At 34.6% G+C, this 20,189-nt stretch overlaps 1 protein-coding gene across 2 annotated transcripts in view; it reads left to right on the top strand.

The window, feature by feature from the left end:
• TAF2 (TATA-box binding protein associated factor 2) overlaps positions 1–20,189 on the top strand; it is a 57,677-nt gene that overhangs the window by 13,757 nt on the left and 23,731 nt on the right. For both annotated transcript variants that reach the window (XM_081117254.1, XM_081117255.1), the window contains exons 7-19: positions 887–1,071; positions 2,037–2,150; positions 3,608–3,707; positions 5,470–5,555; positions 7,747–7,882; positions 8,927–9,081; positions 9,767–9,881; positions 10,218–10,327; positions 10,882–10,947; positions 12,664–12,916; positions 15,166–15,306; positions 17,883–17,993; positions 19,780–19,973. In XM_081117254.1, coding sequence (XP_080973380.1) covers positions 887–1,071; positions 2,037–2,150; positions 3,608–3,707; positions 5,470–5,555; positions 7,747–7,882; positions 8,927–9,081; positions 9,767–9,881; positions 10,218–10,327; positions 10,882–10,947; positions 12,664–12,916; positions 15,166–15,306; positions 17,883–17,993; positions 19,780–19,973 — 1,766 coding nt within the window. The remainder of the gene's footprint in view (positions 1–886; positions 1,072–2,036; positions 2,151–3,607; positions 3,708–5,469; positions 5,556–7,746; positions 7,883–8,926; positions 9,082–9,766; positions 9,882–10,217; positions 10,328–10,881; positions 10,948–12,663; positions 12,917–15,165; positions 15,307–17,882; positions 17,994–19,779; positions 19,974–20,189) is intronic.

The following is a 20,189-nucleotide window of genomic DNA, read 5'->3' as shown; positions in this document are numbered from 1 at the left end:
AATAATTTTTATTATATTTTTAAACTTTCCTTTCTTCCACAGTCCTGCAGAAGTCAGAGCTCTTTAGCATGGCTTTCAGGATCTTCTAAAATTTGACCCTAATATTCCTTTCCAGCTTTTTTCTAATACTTTCCTATTTGTGTTTGTTATATTCAATATAGATAGTTTACTTAGAGTTTCTTGATCATACCTTATTTCTTCCTATTTCTGACACTATTTGGGATGTCCTCTTTTCCTCTCCTTCCCTATCAAACTTTTGTCCATTTGAGAATATTAGCTCAAATTCAGTCTCCTGCCTGAAACCTTGCCAGGTCATTCTAGCAAGGGTGACCTCTGTCACTGTCGATGCCTTTCATTTGGCACAGAGTTGTAAATTGGGACTGTGATCATTGGTGTGTCGTGTCCAAGGTGCAGTGTAGCCTAATAAGAAAATCAGAATTACTGTTTCTATTGCAGGCATTTCTTTTCTCCTAGCAAGCAATAAGCTTCCCGCAGCTTTCAGTATGTACATGAGATAGTAGAGGAAGACACTACAGTAATTTTTCTCTACGTGCAGTAGAGGTAGTATGACTAACATTGACTGTTAATTGTTAACATAGTACTATGACATGTCCAATATTCACTAGGTTAGATATTTATGAATCAGTGGTAGGTCTATAATATATAAGTCTTAGAAATTTAAATCTTTTTTGTATGCATATGCAGAAGAATTTTTAAATATTGTCAAAGTAATCTCTAATTTCACAACAGCATTTTCTTTCAGTTCCATGAATTTATGAAAAAGAAAAATATATATCTATATGAACATTTATCTGTAATTGAGATATTTAGGAAATTAAAATATAAGGTTAACTTATTTAGTGATCTTCCTTGCTTTTATTTTCAGGTTACTCATTTTTGTTTACCCCAGCTTCTTCCATTGCTTAAACATACCACTTCATATCTCCATGAAGTTTTTGAATTTTATGAAGAAATTCTTACATGCCGATACCCATACTCTTGCTTTAAGACTGTATTCATTGATGAGGCTTATGTTGAAGTGGCTGCTTATGCTTCTATGAGCATTTTTAGGTTGGTATTTCTTCAAATTTGAAATGCTTAATTAGGGTAATAATGTGAAGAAAGGTTATTTTAGGATCATTTTTAGGATGTGTTTTGAACTTTTTTCTTTAATTTAGATATGGTTGGCTTTGTAGAAAACCTAGTGTTTTTCAAATTTAAAAATGTAAAAAAGCATAAAGAAGAAACTTTTAGAATAACCCAAAACATTCATACTATTTCATCCAGAATTAACTGACATTAATGTTTTACATATTTTTTTAAAATCTTTTTCTGCTTATGTAGTTTAAAAAAAATCATACAACTTACTTTGTGAATAGCTAGTGAGAGATTTTCTTAGCACTATTTAAAAATTTACTTATATTGTCAGAATTTTTTTTGTAAGAAAAAGGGAACGTTATTTTCATTTTCTTTCTTTTTTTACCCTCTTTACCTCTCTCCCTTTTCTATTTCATTCCTTGAAAAGTTTCATATTTCGAAGTTTTATGAGTCAAGGTCAATCATTTTACCCTATCTGGATCTAAATTTTCTCATCTATTAAAAGGGGATAATACTTCCCTCGCGTTCTCCAGAGTGTTGCTAGAAGGATCCTATGGGTCAGTGTATATGAAAGTAAATGATAGAGCACAAAAATTTAATAGTTGTTATTTGGAAAAGATTACAAGAGCCCTTCATAGGAGGATTAGTTTTTGATTAACATACCTGACTAATGATACTTCCCCTTATCCCACCACCCAAAAGGTATATATACTTTTTATGGAAATCAGTGGGAAACATTGCAATCCTTGCTTTAAGAAAAACATGTCAAGATTATGGATTTCAGCTATATTTTGGAAAGATGCAAAAGCTCTTTGGGAGAATATTCTGGTTTTTCTCTTTTATGCCTAACTTAAATTCTGTTGTTTTAAACATATAATAATTGTATTTTGACTTGGTAATTATTTCCTGGTTATAAATAGCTGTCTCTTAAATTCCAGCACAAATCTGTTACACAGTGCCATGATTATAGATGAGACACCTTTGACTAGAAGGTGTTTAGCCCAGTCCTTGGCCCAGCAGTTTTTTGGATGTTTCATATCCAGAATGTCTTGGTGAGTAATTTCAAAATTTACAACTACTGAGGAGAAGAATCGAGAAATTTTGTTTTTATTTTCTTTTCCTGCAATGTAAGCTGACCTTTGTGCTAACCGCAGCAGTTAATTTAAAAGACAGTATTCTCTATATATTTAAAGGAAAATAATGAATATAAACTTCATCCTAAATTTTTGGCCATGAATTCAGTATAGTAAGCTCTGTCATTTGCAATAAGATTAAGGTAAGGCTTTTGATAGCAAAAATTTCTTAAAAAACTGAGTGATTACTGTAGATAAAAGGACTTGATTGTACAGAAAACTATAGTTTGAATTCTAATGTTAGTGCTCAGTGCAGTTGGTAACGCTCAAGATAATATTTAAGGCAAAATAATGGTCCTCTGCAATAGCAATAATGACATAGGACTTTTCCTACTAGTGCCTAGCTTTGTGCTAATTTACTTGAACTATGTAAAACATAAAACTTTTTATTTTCTTTTTGATTAACTTGAGAGTGAATTTGAAACCCCCTTAAGATTATAATTTATAACAGTGACCATTCTATGCTATAAATAGTATGTGAATATTGTTTTCCCCCCCCTTGTTGGAGAAGAGAGGATAAAGCCTCTTGATTTGTTTTAAATTACATACTTTCACTAAAGAATAGTGCCTGAAACATGGTAGGCAAAATGTTTAAAAGAACAAATGAATGACTGGATAAAGGTCTAAATGAATGATGTCAATTGCCTTTGGTCTTGAGAAACTAAAAAATTAAGTAATTAAACTTCAGGTCTTAGAATCCCATTGATGATTATGCATGGGATTGGTAATAATAGAATGTAGACTTTAAGAATTCAGCAGTACAGCCCTAGCTGGTTTGGCTCAGTGAATAGAGCATTGGCCTGCGGACGGAAGGGTCCTGGGTTCTCTTCTGGCCAATGGCATGTACCTTGGTTGCAGGCTCAATCCCTGGTCAGGGCGCGTGCGGGAGGCAACCAATTGATGTATCTCTCTCACATCGATGTTTCTCTCTCTCCCCCCCCTTCCCTCCCTCTCCCTCTCCCCCCTCTTCCCCCCCTTCCATTCTCTGAATAGCAATGAAAAAATATCCTCAGGTGAGGATTAAAAAAATAAAAAGAATTCAGCAGTACAGTTCTGATTACAGGCAGGGATTTTTTAGAAGCTGACTGTGTGGACAGAGCTGGGTGAGAGGGAAGCAGCACTGCTGGAGCTGAACACAAACACAGGCACATTGTACTTGAACTAAGACTGTGCAGCGGTCCTACAGTTAAAGGTGATGTACAGAAGGCACTAGGAATGAACAAGCAGAACTCAGCTAGAAGAAGTGGGAAAACCAAATAATTTGTTAATAGCTTTTATTTTCTTTAAGGAACAGAAGTACACACTATACCTGTTATCTTCCATCTTATCTTAAGAATTTTTATGATTAAAAGTTCACATTTTTACTTTCTGCTTAGGTCTGATGAATGGGTACTGAAGGGAATTTCAGGCTATATTTATGGACTTTGGATGAAAAAAACTTTTGGTGTTAATGAATACCGCCATTGGATTAAAGAGGTAAAAATAACTAGGTCCATTATCCACTTAGAAGTCAATAAGATATGTTAGTGTTCTCCTGGTTTCAAAATTGCATTTCCTTTATTTTTAACAATTGTAAAATACTTACTGTTATTTGAAAGTCTTTAATTTTTTTCCAAAAAACTGAGAATCACTATACTGAGAAAGACTAATGGTCTATTTTATCCCATTTCCATTGTCAATGTTGGCCTCTGAAGACATTTTTTGCTAAGGAAGAATACTTAAGCTCCTTAAACATCAAGTTAGTCATTAGATATATTCCAGCTTCTCATAGTCGTTATTTTAATGTATCTCTCTGCTTCCTAAATTTGTTTAGACTTACTGTCCAGGTTTTGGAGTCAGATTGCTTTTCAGTCTGCCTCATACCTTTACAAGCTTTATTACTTTGGTTAATCTTTCCATGCCTCATCTGGGTAAGGAGAGTAGGATTAGTATCTACCCCATGGTCGAGGATTATGAGACATCATACATGTAATATGCATGGTGCCTTGTACATAGTAAGTGCTTATTGTATGCTGGATAGCCCTTCAGTGCATTTATGCTCCTGTTATTCTTAGTCTTTTTCCTATAAAGATTTGGCCCAAAAGACAAAAATCAACTGTATTTTGCCTAGCCCATTCATGTACCTATGCATTTCAATCATGCTTAGCTTCTTTCTTCTAAGGTGGAAAGCGTTTAGCCTTTAAAATCCTTATTAAATAGACCCCTGCATTTTTGCCCTTTTCTAATTTTATCTTCATCATCCAAACCTAAACTTGAATAAGCCAAGAGGTAAAAGATTTCAAACATTTAGAACTATAAAAGAATTCCTGCAACTAGAACTGAAGAGTCCATTCTTTATTTCAAAAACTATTAATGCAGGGAAGTGATGTACAGCACTTACCATGTTCTGGGCACTGTTATAAACATTTTATAAATGTTAACCATCTTAATCTTCCTAAGTACTCTGTTATTATCCCCATTTTACAGATGAGGAAAGTGAGGCACAGAGAGGTTAAGTTATTTGGTCAAAGTTGCACAGCTAGTAAGTAGTAGAGCCAGGATTTAGACCTGGCTTTCAACCACTTCACTATGATTTTTACCACTTCTCTATTCTGTGTGTATACTATTTAAACTAGTCATGATTTTTCTAGCACAGTTGTGTTTCCTTTTTTTTTTTTTAATATATTTTTATTGATTTTAGAGAGGAAGGGAGAGGGGGAGAGAGAGAGAGAGAAACATCAATGATGAGAGAGTCATTGATCGGCTGCCTCCTCACGTCCCTGACTGGGAATCAAACTGTGATCTGGATCCTAGGCCGATGCTCAGCTGTTGAGCCACTCCTGGCTGGGCATCCTTTTTTCACTTAAGCTTTTTTTTTAACTTTGATGTGTATTATATTGGAGAAGGGTTTTAAAATGTTGATTCCTGACATAATTTTATTCCCATTTCTTCTTTATTGTCTAAATTCTCCATCAAAGCAAAATACAGAGAAGGAAGAAATAAACTTGGAAAACCAGTTAGAGAGGTTGGGAAGAGCCATTGTCAGCCCTGAAGTCACAAAGTAGGCAAGGCTTGTAGGCTCTGTCACTCAGCCATCTGTGTAGTCTGCTTTGTTTGTAAGAACATAAATTACTCTCCAAATACATTTAGTTTGTTTTAGAAATTTACATTCTAATTCCAGGAAATGAGAAGTCACAGGTCAGTTTTAAACTTATATGTAAAAAAGTTTTCACTGACTCCTTTTTTATATCTTTTTTAGGAGCTGGATAGAATAGTGGCATATGAACTGAAAACTGGTGGAGTTTTACTACATCCCATATTTGGTGGAGGAAAAGAGAAGGATAAGTATGTTTATTGTTCAGAAATGATATTATAAACCTTGTTCTATGGGATCACTCTTGTAGGATCATTTGTATGTGTGTTGAGGCCCACACAGACCAAAGAGGTAGTAATAATAGTAGGTAATAATATTGAGGCCCAAACCCTGGTAATCTTCTCATTACTCCTTTCATTACTGTTTTTATTGCATGTGATAGCTATAAGTGGATTTAAACTTTTAAAGAACTTAAAAAAATATGCTTTTCTTTTTTCCATTTTAATTTTCTAATGCTACTATAGCATACTGTTCTCATAAAAGTTTAAAAATTTAATGGAAACTGATAATTATTTTAAGTCTGAGTGAATAATTTCAGTATCAAGACATCCTACCTGTACCTATTTATTTAAATCTTTGCCTATCTAGATTCTTATTTACTCTTTTGTTTTTATGTCCTCTCACCTTCCTTCCCTTCTTTCTCTTTCTCCCTTACTGTCTTTTAGCAAGTACTGTAAAGGAGAAGCCACATACAGCAAAATAAGGGTGCTGGCAGGGATCCTTACTTGTTCTAGGGTCCACAGATTCCCAAAGAGAATGTGGATTGAATTGAATGGGAATTTTTTAATATTTTCACTAACTATAAAGAGAAATTTTACATTTTCTTTAATTATGAATGCAGACAGTGTTGTGACTTTGTCTGCAGTCGATGTAACGGATACTTTGCTGTGACATAATTGCTAGTAGATATTTGAAACATTCTTTGTACTTGTAACTTCCTCAGAATTCCTGCAGTGGCCCACTGCTAGGTCTTATTTAATGCACTGAAAAACTCGCACATATATTGGTGTATCAGAATTTTTTAAATATTTTCATAACTGCATTTCATTATAATTGGTTTTCTTTGTAATTCTGTAAATTTCATTTTGTGCATTTTAAACTAGTTTCTCATATGGGGTCCATAAAATTAACCAGACTGACCAAGTGTCTAAAAGCACAGCAGCCCCGCCGGGCGTGGCTCAGTGGTTGAGCGTCAACCTAAGATCTGGGAGATCGAGGTTCGATTCCCGGTCAGGACACATGCCTGGATTTCGGGCTCAATCTCCAGTGGGGGGCGTGTAGGAGGCAGCCGATCAGTGACTCTCATCATTGATGTTTCTCTCTCTCTCTGAAATCAATAAAAAGACATATTTAAAAAGATAAAAGCACAACAAAGGTTAAGATACTTGAAATTGTATAACCAGGAGCCCTTTTTTGTTGTGGTCACTGAGATAAGATTAAGCCAGTGGAAAAACATAGGAATTTGGAGTTAGACAATTGGATTCTTTATCATTATTAATTTTGGTCATTTAAGAAAATTGCATAATGTTTCAGAGAGAGAGTGTGTATGTGTTTTAATGTGTAAACTGACAGTGATGATTCATGATCCATCTTAACCAGGTTGGTTGTGAGATTATTTGAGACAAATCTTCATACATAGTACGTACTCACTCATTAATTCTTTCACTTTCTTCTCCGGGCTGCCTGTTACATGGCAGTTTCCCAGCATATACTTAGAGCATTCCCATCGTGTGAAAATAGCTTGGTTCTGCCCATTTATTTAGTTCTTGTATGTTTAATTTTTAAAATTTATATATAAAAGCAGCACATGAATACATGCTCTTTTAAGAAATAGAAAACAGGACAGTTTAGAAGCATATGGAGTAAAACATAAAACATCCTTTTTAGCCCCTTTTTGCCACCCCTCACTCCTGCCAAAACCTCTCCTTGGAATCAGCCACGATTATAAATTTGTATATTGTCTTTCAGTATATGGACCTTTTTTTGTGCCTTTATTTATGTGTATATCACATTTATAAAATGTAATTCAGTTATTGTACTAGACTGTATCTTTTAATTTACTGCTGATCTCTTAAATTTTTATATAGTCAGTCTGGTCTTAATGTCTAGATTTTTCTTTTGGAAGATTTTCCCCACCCCTAAATTATGGAAATAAATTTTTTCCTTTATTTTCTTGTAATACTTGTTTTTGTTTTAGACATGTAGTTCATCTTGATTTTTTTTGTGTGTGTATGTTTCCTAGTCTTTGTTGCTTTCATACTAAGGAAATTGCTAAGGTATTCCTATGAAGTTCTTGATTTATTGTCTTGATGTGGCCATGAAATATACTGTTTACTTAGTATTTAAATTTGTCATGTTAAGTAAATCTGTTTATTTGTTTAGTCCAGCATCCCATCTACACTTTTCAATAAAACATCCCCATACACTCTCCTGGGAGTACTATACTATGTTCCAGTGTAAAGCTCACCTTGTGATGAGATTGATTGAAAATAGGATCAGTATGGAATTTATGCTGCAAGTAAGTATTAGAGTTAAGAACTGAACAATTATAAAGAAAGATCTATCTGTATGTGTATAATCTGAATACTATTCTGTAAATAGGGTCAGGGTATCTTGGTTTAAAATGTAGAATTCCATTAGTCATTAGCTGTTAGCCCACTTAGACCTATGCTTTTTGTTTGTCTTTCCTCAGATACTGAATGGGTATCAGTACTTGACACACTTAGTGCAGGATTATTGTGAAGATAAAATTAGAACGTGAGGATGAAAGTAAAACCTAACTTATGCATACAATTTTGTGTTCAGCATTATTTAGAATATTAAGGATGAATTGCCATTTAGAAATGTTTTCAGTAGCAAAAGGCAAACCTAACTAAAATATGTTTATATTTGTTTTTGCTAAATTCTGCCATGTATTGTAGGTAAGTTCTGGTGTAAATTGTTGAGATAGTAGAAACCAGATGTAGTAGAAATGTTCAGCTGGTTTTTTTCCCATTAATTTTTCCCCCTCTAACATTCTTAGAGGTAAGCAAAAAAAGAACTTTTTAGTAATCTTTTTTTAAAAAATTTAAAATTTGCCCTAAAATTAAGTTAATCCTCTGTCCTTCACCTTGCCTTTAAAGAACAGAAATATTAAATGAGAGGTGGTCCATCAAGAGCCAATTAGCTTTTTGGAGTGCTATAAATCCTATTGGGTGTTCTCAACTTCTTAAATAATGTTTAGTTTCTACGTAAAGCTCATAGCATAATAAATTATGGGTGTTATATGTTATTCTTATTACAATTCTTAAAAACAGTATTTAATGTTGGGCCAAGACATTATTAAAATTCGATTATATTTAGAGGAAGAATGGATTTTATTCTGGCTATTTAATTCTGTGCATGCTTCTGTCTTTAACTAGAACAATCTATATAGTAAGATGTGTAATTATTGTCTTCTATAATTTTGTATAATAAAGTTATCAAACTTTACAATCAAAGTGGTTTAATAGAGAATTGAAAGCAATGTGTATTATGTTACTAAAGGTTACAAAGTTACTAAATGACACTTTCATCCTTACAGGTTTTCAATAAACTGCTAAGTTTGGCTAGTACTGCTTCATCTCAGAAGTTCCAGTCACATATGTGGAGTCAAATGTTGGTTTCCACATCTGGGTTTTTGAAATCCATCTCTAATGTCTCTGGCAAAGACATTCAGCCGTTAATAAAGCAGTGGGTGTATCCTTTTAAATAGCAATTCAACAGGGGGTTGGGGGTGGGAGTAAGATTATATGTGTAAGGGGAGAGAGGTAGACGAGGGATTTGGGGGATGAAAGGAAATAAGAACTATTTCTATTTCTAAATAATAGTAAAAATAACCAGGAACTGTAAATCATTTCCTGTAAGGTGTTTACTAATAATTGAGATCTCTCACTCTCACTCACACACACACACACATCTATACTGTTTGTAAAGTTTGGAATATTTTGCAGTAGTTTTCAGTGTGAGTACAGCAATAGGCTTGATGGTAGGGAGGTAAATAATTCACCAGACAGGCCTGTAGGATTACTCGTAATATCCAGTGGTCTGGTGACTTGTAGATGTGGTTAGAGGTTGGCACAACTTGATTGATATCTTGGAACTTTTTAGTGTTTACATTTTCTCCTTTCACTATATTAACAACCCAGTAGAGTGGTTTTACTTCTTTCAAAACAAAAATTTCTTAATATTTCAGAAATTCTGTTCAAATCTGGGGAAACATTTTTCACAAGGATTTTGAATACTTTGCCACCTGCTTTACAATGAAGTGTGCTTTCAAACTTTGAACTGGTGGTAATGCGTTCGAAAATTATTACTACCAAGTGAATAATTTGTTTAGTACATACTCATTTCAGTATGCAAAAAATCCTTTATAGTTCTTCAGAGACCAGAGTGGAGTGGTAAAATTTTATGGAAGTTTTGCATTTAATAGAAAACGAAATGTCTTGGAATTGGAAATAAAACAAGATTATACATCTCCTGGAACTCAGAAATATGTGGTAAGTATTTTTTCCAAAATGGTCCCCAATTACAGTATAGGAAGGGCTTATGGGTGGGGATCTAGTTAGAAGTTTCATAATGAGATTTTGTTTGCAAAGAATGATATTGAGCAAATACCAAATGTTGCTGAAGGGAAGGCAGGTTACAGATGGAGATTTCAGGGGATACAGATTCTTCCAGTTCTCCCCTCCTTTGGCACCAATTGCCTTTCTCTGACTCTAGATACACATCTTGTATAGTATTATTTTATATATTGATATATATGCCTGTGCCCGTAAGAATACATATTGGTATTTTTCTAGCACTACCTATGAACCGTATGCTTCTTTTTAAAGGGACCACTTAAAGTGACAGTGCAGGAGTTAGATGGATCCTTCAATCACACATTGCAAATTGAAGAAAACAGCCTTAAACATGATATACCCTGCCATTCCAAAAGCAGAAGGTAGGCATTGAATCATAATTATAAATTGAAGTTTATAGTTAAATTGTAAGTCTCACAGATTAAAATGCCAAAATAAAAATTGTAATGTACACCTAATTTTTTAGGTAGAGAACATGTTATCTAGTATCTTTTTTCCCCCTCATTTTGCTTCAGGTTATTACCAAACATCCTTTATTTGCTTTGTGTTTTTGACAACATTTTTATCCTTAGAATTAAATAATTAACTTTACAATTTAGGTTTGAGAATCTTTATTTTGTAGGGGCAGGAGGAGATGGAATTGAAGTTTGAGAATATGTTTAAAGTTGACATTTAATTATATATTTTTTCTTTTTGTTAAACTGTGATTGCAATGACATTTCAGTATCATTTGCTTCATTCCTTTAGCTTCAAAACAGGTTTTGTTGTGGTTAAATTCCATTACATTTACTATTTCTTCTTCCTTAGGATATCTTTCAAATGTTGCGTGAAATCCTTAACTTGAATTTTGGCTGCTCTTTATCTCCTTTCAGAAATGGAATGTCATAATTTCAAACTTCTTTTTTCTTAAATGTAGGAATAAGAAGAAAAAAATTCCACTGATGAATGGAGAGGAAGTTGATATGGATCTTTCTGCAATGGAGTAAGTTACTTTAGTTTAAGGACATAATGTTTTCTGCATTCTCATTTGTCCTGTTTTGTAAATCTTAAAGTATATAAATGTCCTGAAATTAGTACTTTTAAAACTTTTGAAAGGCAATGGAACCTTATGCTAAAAACTAATCTTACATAGTCATATACAGCTAGGCACTACTTAGCCATAAAAATGATGAATAATACTGCCATTTGTGATAACCATGGATGGACCTTGAGAGTGTCATGCTAAGTGAAATAAGTCAGGAAGGACAAGAATCATACGATTTCACTCATATGGGATATAAAACAAAAAGCAACAAATGAACAAACAAAACAAACTCAGGGATACAAACAACTATGTGGTGGTTACCAGAGGGGAGAGGGGTGGGGGAGGCTGAAGAGGGTCAAGGGGTCAAATACATGGTGACGGAAGGAGACTAGACTGGGTGGTGAGTGCACAGTACAGTGTACAGGTACTGTGTGGTAAAGTTGTGCACCTGAAGCTTATATAGTGTTGTTAACCAGTGTAACTCCTATAAGTTAAAAAATAAAATTAAAAGATAATCAGAGAGGAAAAGGTAAATCTAGCCTGGCCCGGGGACATTAAGAGGAAATATATGGTGGCAGTGAGGTGAGCACAGTCTTGGCTTGGGCAGCTTTCGTGCTCCCCTGCTGGCCTTTAGACCAGTGCTTCTCAAGCTGTAACATGCATGTCAGTCACTTGGGGATCTTCTGAAAGTGCAGTTTCTAATTCAGCACTGTTGGTGGGTCCTGATAGTTTGCATTCTTAATGAGTTCTCAGGTGATATTGATTCCCTTTGTCTTTGGACAAGGCTTCAGGGTACTTTAAGACTCCCTATATTTGCAAAACACAATTTAAATATCATTATTTTAAAGTTTTATGTGGTAATATTTATTGACAGTTTTATTTTTAAATATAACTCAGATTTTTTGTTCATTTGTGTTGTTCCTGTATATTTTTTATAAAACATCTGTAGTTATTTACTAACTTGGTTGCCAAATATCAACCAATGTTTATATACCATTTTTATAATTTTTCCATATCACATGCCTTGGCTATACTAAGCACTCAGTGATATTGGATGAACTGAATTAATATTTCTGGTGGTGTTCCTTTGATAGAAGTGTTTACATAGATTAGATTGTTTAAAATGTGCTTGTTACTTTAAGAAGTACATGAGAGTAAATTTGTGATATGCCTTCGAACTATGATCTCAGAACTTGCTGTTTGAAAGAGGTGATGATGAGTCTAGAATTTAAAAAATAAAGTATTAAAAGTCAGTTAAACAAATTAATTTATCAGAATAATTAATTTCTTAGTCACAGACTGATTTCCAATTACTTGGCTACGGGAAGTGACATGAAGGAACTTGTTCTCATTTCCCCTTTCACATCATGTAATCACAAATCAGAGTCCCAAATTCATAGTTTCCGATGGAATTTCTTTGTGACAACTATCTTACTATCCTTGGAGATCTTTTCAGCAAGATTGATATAGATGGAAATTGTGTTGAAGTTGAAATATATTAAACATTATGAAAAAGTTGTCAGTGGGATTTAAAAAAAATGAATACGTAAAACTCCAGGCATCCTTGAATACTGTATGTAGAGGACAATCTGATTAATAAATGCTTTGGTTTTATTTTGTGAATATGTAGAATTGAAGAAACAAATAAAAAGGAAAATTTTTCCTTTCTTTCAGTGCTGATTCCCCTTTGCTGTGGATCAGGATAGACCCTGACATGTCAGTGCTGAGGAAAGTAGAGTTTGAACAGGCCGATTTCATGTGGCAGTACCAGCTCCGCTATGAGAGGGATGTTGTTGCACAGCAAGAGTCCATCTTAGCCTTGGAAAAGTTTCCCACTCCAGCGTCGAGACTTGCCCTCACTGACATATTAGAGCAAGAACAGTGCTTCTACCGAGTAAGAATGTCAGCTTGCTTCTGCCTTGCAAAGGTGAGATTGCATACAGTAGAAAGAATACAAGATTGAGATCGAGTACTGCATATTTTAAAAAAACAGAACGCTGCAAATGAATTAAAAACAAATTAGAATTCACCATAGTCTTCCATTTTACTTGGTAGCTGGTCCCTTGAAAGCTTTTTTTTCTCTTTTCTTTTTTTTTTTCTTCTGTTTTTTTGATCCTCACCAACGGATATATATTTTTTTAATTGATCTTAGAGATAGAGGAAGGGAGCAAAAGAGAGAGAAACATTGATGTGGGAGAGGAACATTGATCATTTGCCTCCCATACATACCCCGCCCAGGATTGAACCCACAGCCTAGGTATGTGCCCTGACCAGGAATCGAACCTGCAACCTTTTGGTGTATGGGATGACACTCCAACCGAGCCACCCAGCCAGGGCTCCCTTGAAAGCTTTTGCTAAAATATTTTAGCAAGACTGATTTGAAAGAAACATGTTTTGACCTGAAAATAGGTAATGTACTAAAATTTTATGATTGTCAAACTGAAAGATTTTAAAACCAAAGAGAAGTTTTTACCATTGTATTGTTACCAGACGGGGTCTGGACCCAGAGCAGGTCTGCCTGGGGCCGGCCAATAGTGTGTGGGTTCTTGACTTCATGCGGGAAAGATTTCATAATAAGTCCAGGTGATTTGAGGGTATGTTTATTAAGCTGGGGACAGTGAAACAAAGGAAGGGCTTAAGGGAGAAGAAGCAACAAGAGAGAGCCTGAGTGGGGGCTGCTGTTAGCTCACTGAAAAATTAGAGAAAAAGGCTGGCTTTGGGGACAGGTTTTGGGGGTAAGCCTGGGATGAGCTGCCGCTGCCCTCTGCTCCCCTGGTTGCAAGTCTCATGGGGAAGAGTTTAGGAGAAAGAGAGCAGAGATATGAGGCATGGGTGTGCTCTAGCCAGAGCTTGCCATGGGCCCTTTGTCTTGAGGCTTTTTATCTTTCTATGACTGGCTGGGAGGTCTCAGGGGAGAGTCTTACCTTGTGATTCATTAACTGGCATAAATTGCTCAAATTGTTTGGGCCTTATTTAATGATTTTTGTCTCAGTTTCCCTTATTTTACTTGTCAAGGAATGTCCCTAGCTTTTTATTGTCCTCCCACAGTATTGACTTGTCGACTACATTGTTTAAGGAAAGAATATATTTGGTAATAAATTCCTCCATTTGAGATTAGAGTACATGAAATCAGTTCATCTTAACTATCCCACTGTGGTGATCGTTTCATGTTGGTTAGGGTGTAGTAATCAATGTTAGTGATATGTAATTTAAAATGATAGGTTTTATAATTTTACATGCTGGGAAAGGTAATTTATTAGGAAAACTAAATATTTTTCTTCAGATGCAAAAAAACTTTGAAGGTAGAATAAATGAAAACCAGAAAAATGCAGACAAAAATTGGGCCAGAAATACTGGGTTCTGAGTATCTAAAAGGCATCTTGATGATAGGTTCATTCCCAGTTTGTGACTCTCTTGCCTTCCTCACTGCTAAATTCATTTGTCCAACATTTCACCAGATTATAGTGGTTTAGATTTGTTTTATCTTTAATGGTCACTGGTGAGTAGTTGGATTCCTACCCTCTACCCAAGTATATGAGGGAAAAGATTATTTTGTTTGATAATCATCTGCTAAGGATACAGTTTCATTGCTTTTATAAAGATCTTTTTGATTCTTGCATGCTAAATTCTTAGCAGATCCATAGAATTATGTTAAAGTTAGTTATAATTTTCTTTTCAGACATGATTTTTATATACACTAAAAGTGTCAATAGCAAGATACATTTTTTTTTGGTAAGCATCCCTGCAGACTTAAATGGTAGCATTGTACTTGGTTTGTTTTTCAATTAGGGTAGATTTTAAAACCTTTAAAATCCATGGTGATGTGTATAGCTGATAAATATAAAATGTTAGAATTAATCTTCCTAAATGGAAAAACACAAACCTATTTATAATGGAAGCCTCTTGCAAACGTGTTTTCTTAAAATGTAAAGAATACTCCAATTTCAAAATTAACTTGTAGAAAATAATTATAAGTGTACATAAGAATTTAGGAGGGATACTTTTGTATATTTTCTTAGAAATGATAATAGAAGGCTAAAATGTATTAGATTTCTGAGAATTGAAGTTGAAAACTAATCCAATTGCATTGCTAACTTTTAGAAAGCTGTTTTATTTATTTAAAAATATGTTTGCTGTGGTGATGGAAATTACTTTGTTTTCTAATTTTATTTGCAGATTGCGAATTCAATGGTGAGCACATGGACAGGACCACCAGCCATGAAGTCACTCTTTACTAGAATGTTTTGTTGTAAAACTTGTCCCAACATTGTGAAAACAAACAACTTTATGAGCTTTCAGAGTTATTTTCTACAGAAGGTATAGTTTACTTTCCAAATTTCTTATGATTGTTTTATGCCACTATCTGAATATCTCAGTTTAACTTGGAGACTATTCAAATAATAGATGTGTTTACTTTCTTCTAGAAGGTTTTGCCTTTGTTCTTCTGTTGTTTTTAAATTTTTTTCCAAAATTTTAATTAAGGGATTGCTCATTGATTTTATGAGCTGTGGGAAAGTAACTTGCTATCCACATTAAAACTAAAATAAATAGAAATGGATAGTTTGAATTTCGGGCTGGTTACATGGTGGGTGGAGGTATAGGTAAGTCCTTCTAGAAAGTGGACAGCATTCTGAGTCAGAGACTACTCACTGGCAGTTTGTACAAGGACAAGTTCTTTAACCCTCTAAGCCTCAATTTACTCAGTTGTAAAATTTGCCTTTTTTAGAATTAAATAAGATCAAGCATGTGAAGTGTTTTAGATTATATTTATCACACAGTAAGTTTTTTATAAACAGTAATTTAGAAAGTGGTGGTGTAATGGAGTCACTGTTTTAGGAAGGGATGTGAGGATGGCAGGGTGGTCAGCATTTGGGCAATTTTAAATCATTTGTATAATTTTTGGAGTAATTTAGTAATGAAGGCAGAGATAAGATGAACTAGATTGTACTAGAAGGAACAGTGAAGTTGAAAAAACTAGCGAAGCCTATTCTTTCCTGGTTTGGGGGTGAAGAGTATGAGAAAGGAGATATGTTGAGGATAAAGTAGGGCTGAGAAAAGGACATTTTGGGTTTGTTTTGTTTTGGATAGAGGGAGGAAAATTTTGAGGCGTATTTGGCACAGTGAAAGGAACCATTGGAGAGGGAGAGATGAAATATTCAGTGGAAGCCAGTAAGTATAAAAAAGATGGAGTGACTTCTGAAGGTATTAGTAGTGGGTGGGACACAGTAGGGAGGTTAATTAAAGAAAAGATAAGAGCCTGCCTTTTTTTCTGAGGCAGGTGGAAAACAGGTTAAAAGTAAGTGAAATGATAGATGTTGAGGGAGATGTTAAACAAAGTGAGATTTATATACAATAGAGGGAAAAGTAAAAGGATTACCTGGCAACATTGAAGATACCTGCTGAGAGTGGAAGTCATGATACATTTACAGTGAATTTCATCAATAGAACACATTCGGGATGGTTTGAGGAAAGCCAGTAGTGGTGTGGCCAGAAAAGCCTGTGGGATCCAGTTATTTTATTTTTAAGAACTGAACATTTGATAATACATAAACATATTGCTCAGCTCTCTATTGCCATTTCACTAATTTATGGTATAGGAAGCAAGCTAATTTCTGTGTCTACCCAATATGTCCCCTTCTTTATGCCACTGTGCTTCCATATTCATATTGAAATATGAAAGTTGTGACCCATTAGTGAGGGCGTCATGAAATCAATTTGAAAGTTTTTGTTTTTTAAATAAAGGAAATTAATAGGCACTATCATAATGCAACATATGTAATGAGGGTAGGTATAAGGTATTTGGGTTTTATATTTTAGTTTGTAAACATAGCATTTAAGTGTGTGTGTTAGGTTGGAATGTAAATGTATTTCTTACTGCGTGTTGGAAAATCTATACTTTTAGACCAGTTCACCTTTCACATAATACTTTTAGTGGCAGAAAAGAGAGATAGTTAGTGCCTAAATCAAACTTGAGTCCTAAAAGGGCAGAACAGGCATAGGACAGATACTGCTATGGAAAAGAGCCCTTCCTCAGTTCTTACAGCATAAATACTGACTGTTGCTACAACACTGACTGTCCTATTGCTAATGGGCTTTCAAGCAAGCAGAGGCCGCCACATCCTTTTTGCCCCTCAGCGTACATGTATAATTATTTTTAATCAGGATAGGGGATAGTCCAAATTTCCCTATGTACTGGGCACTATGATGTCTATTCATCTGTAGTTCTGCCTTGAGTTTAAATAGCTTTATTTTACTAGTAGAAGTCACCACTGTGTAAGTCAAGCTTCCACCTCTTTAGAAAAGTTGCCTGTGAAAATCTGGGAAAGAGAATATTAGGCTGGATTTCATATAATTTACCATTTTTCCTTAAGCTGAGATGGGGTGGTATTGGAGAATCAGTGTCTTCTCAGACTGATGATTGAACTGTGTGCCTCCAGCCACTATTTCACTTAATCCTGAAAAGGGTTATGATGAATGGTTGTGAAGTTGTGAGGCTTGTGCTTAGTAAGCCCCTGGCTATAGTAACCCATCTTAACAGGTAGTAGAGTAGGGGTTGGACAATGGTCTCTCTCATGTTAAAACCCATACCTTTTCCACCGTAAAACCCAGAACTGAATTTATATCATTTACAGGACATATATTCCCTCTAACAAGTGAAGACAAGGGCACGAGGGCTAGAGAGCACATCCAGTCACTCAGCTCTCCCTGTGGTTTCCTGCTCAGCTCTTTTGTTAGCATGTTTGACACACATTCTTAGCAGGAGTTGTGGGGGTTAGGCTCCATTCACATACCTGTGTCTGCCCCAGAGTACGTTTTTCTACATGTACTGAATTCAATGAATTATAGTAATGAAAGGGTTGAGTTATATGCTTAAAACAAAATTTTTTTTGTAGACTATGCCAGTTGCAATGGCTCTATTGAGAGATGTTCACAACCTTTGTCCCAAAGAAGTCTTAACATTTATTTTAGACTTAATCAAGTACAATGACAACAGAAAAAATAAGGTAAGATACCTTAATGAATATTATAAAACTACCCACTGATATTTTGTTTTTAAAGAAATATTTAGACTGTGAAGTCATTGTTGAGTCCATGGTACTTGAAATTTCTAGCATTAGAAACATGTAAACATGATTTATTATAATAACTAGTGGATGAAAACCAAGATTGCTTGATTTTTAAATGTTCCTCATACCTGTTGTAATGTGGAGACGGTAGGGTATCAAATTTTAGGGGAGTCAGGTAACACTTGTTTTGGTGAAGTCTGACAGCCCAGTTTTATTTTTTGCTCCTTTTTTGTTTGACCAAGTGATAACCAGAAACAGTTCCCTTTTGGAATAACTTGTTCATTGATGAATTTGATTTTTTTTTAACCATTGCGTGTCTTTATTTAGCAAGTAGCTATTGGATGCCATGCTTCAAAAGTTATTTCACCTTACTTGTTATCAGATAATCTAGCTTGTCCAGATAGGATTCTAGTATCTGTGAGAACTCGATGTTGTCTAAGGGTTAAATGTTAAGTCTTTTGGTTTTCCTATTTCACCCACACCCCCCCCCCTCCTCATTTTTAATTTCTGAGTTCATTCTGTAATCCAAATACTTAAGTTAGAAACAGTGGTTAAATAAATGGGCTTTTGCTTTGTTGGCAAAGTAGTTACCAGAGGTAACAATGATACTATAAAAATACTTGAAGAAAACAGCCTATAAATGGTTTGAAAAGAAAACTTTTTCCATAGTGTACGCTTGTGTAGCAGAGTTTTTTGGTTTCGTTTGTTTTTGTTGTGTGCCATTTTTTTTTCCTGCTCAGTGTCTGACAATAGGGATGTTTAGGGACTCTATTGCCATGTGTGTGGATGTGAGGCTCTGCCTCCTCAATGGAAGTTAAAAGGGGGTAGCTATTCCTCTTTCTTCCCTGGCAGTTTGTTGCTGATAGAATTCACTCACTTGCTCCATGTTCAAATCCCCAGGCTAGAGTATCTCATTTTCTGAATTTAAATCAAGCCACACCCAGATTGCCTTTCAGTAAATTACTTCTGTGGGAATTGACTGGGATATGAGTTTAGAAATTAATTTTTTCTATGGTTTCCTCCTCCATTTTCTCTGTTTTTGCTAGAAACTCCTATTATCCCTATGCTATGTTTTCTATACCAGTCCTCCAACTTCCTTGTGCTTTCCTTTCTATTTTTTATCACTTTCTTGCTCAAAAATTTCAGGAGTTTTTTTTAAAAATTTATATTTCAGTTTAATTTTGATCTTGATTCTCTGCATATTTCTTTCTTTTTAAAATGTTTTGCTATTGGGAGCCATCTCATTGGTTATTTCTCAGACAATATTAATGATAGTTTTGGATTTTTTCTACCTGTCAGTTTTCTTTTCCTTGAGTACTCTATTTCCTTCAAGTTGCTTTTTCCCCTTTGTTTGTTCTGGTCTTTTTTATGTTACTTTTCTGAACTATCTGGTGATCTTTGGTTATATGTTTATATATGAGAGGAAAACACTAAATAACTGATTTGAAGCTCTGTATTACCAGCAGGGCTTGTGGACTGTGGTCTTGTCTTCCTTTTAGGTTGATCTGGCTAGGTTCTTGTAAGAATGCCTTTCATGTAGGAAGTATTTATTGAGTTAACTAATATATTACTAATTAGTGAATCTCTTTCACTTTTTTCCTAATGTGTACTTACCAACTTATGTTTTTAGATACATTACGGTCTTAGGTTATAAATATTTTATCTTATTAATTTTTGAACAGAAGCGTGAATTTTATTTTTATATAATTATTTTTTGGCTTAGTTTTCAGATAACTATTATCGTGCAGAAATGATTGATGCCCTTGCCAACTCTGTTACGCCTGCAGTCAGCGTAAATAATGAAGTCCGGACTTTAGATAACTTAAACCCAGATGTGCGACTCATTCTTGAAGAAATCACCAGGTTTTTGAATATGGAAAAACTTCTTCCAAGTTATAGACACACCATCACTGTGAGGTATGATGACTCTTTATATTTTCTTTAGTGTTATTTTTTTCTAATTATAAGAGAAATTTATTTTCATTATAGAAAACTGGGAACTATAGTAAAGTTAAAGAAGAAAATTAAAATCCTATGATTCTATCATCCACAGATAAATTATTAACTATACTGTTTTGGAGAGTGGCCTTCTAATTTTTTTCTCTTATAACAATATACATTTTTAATTATTGG

This window comes from Miniopterus schreibersii, assembly GCF_964146895.1.
Source record: "Miniopterus schreibersii genome assembly, chromosome: 17".
Classification (NCBI taxonomy): domain Eukaryota; kingdom Metazoa; phylum Chordata; class Mammalia; order Chiroptera; family Miniopteridae; genus Miniopterus; species Miniopterus schreibersii.
The sequence above is the reverse complement of the archived record's forward strand: the minus strand, read 5'-3'. Positions and strand labels throughout refer to the sequence as shown.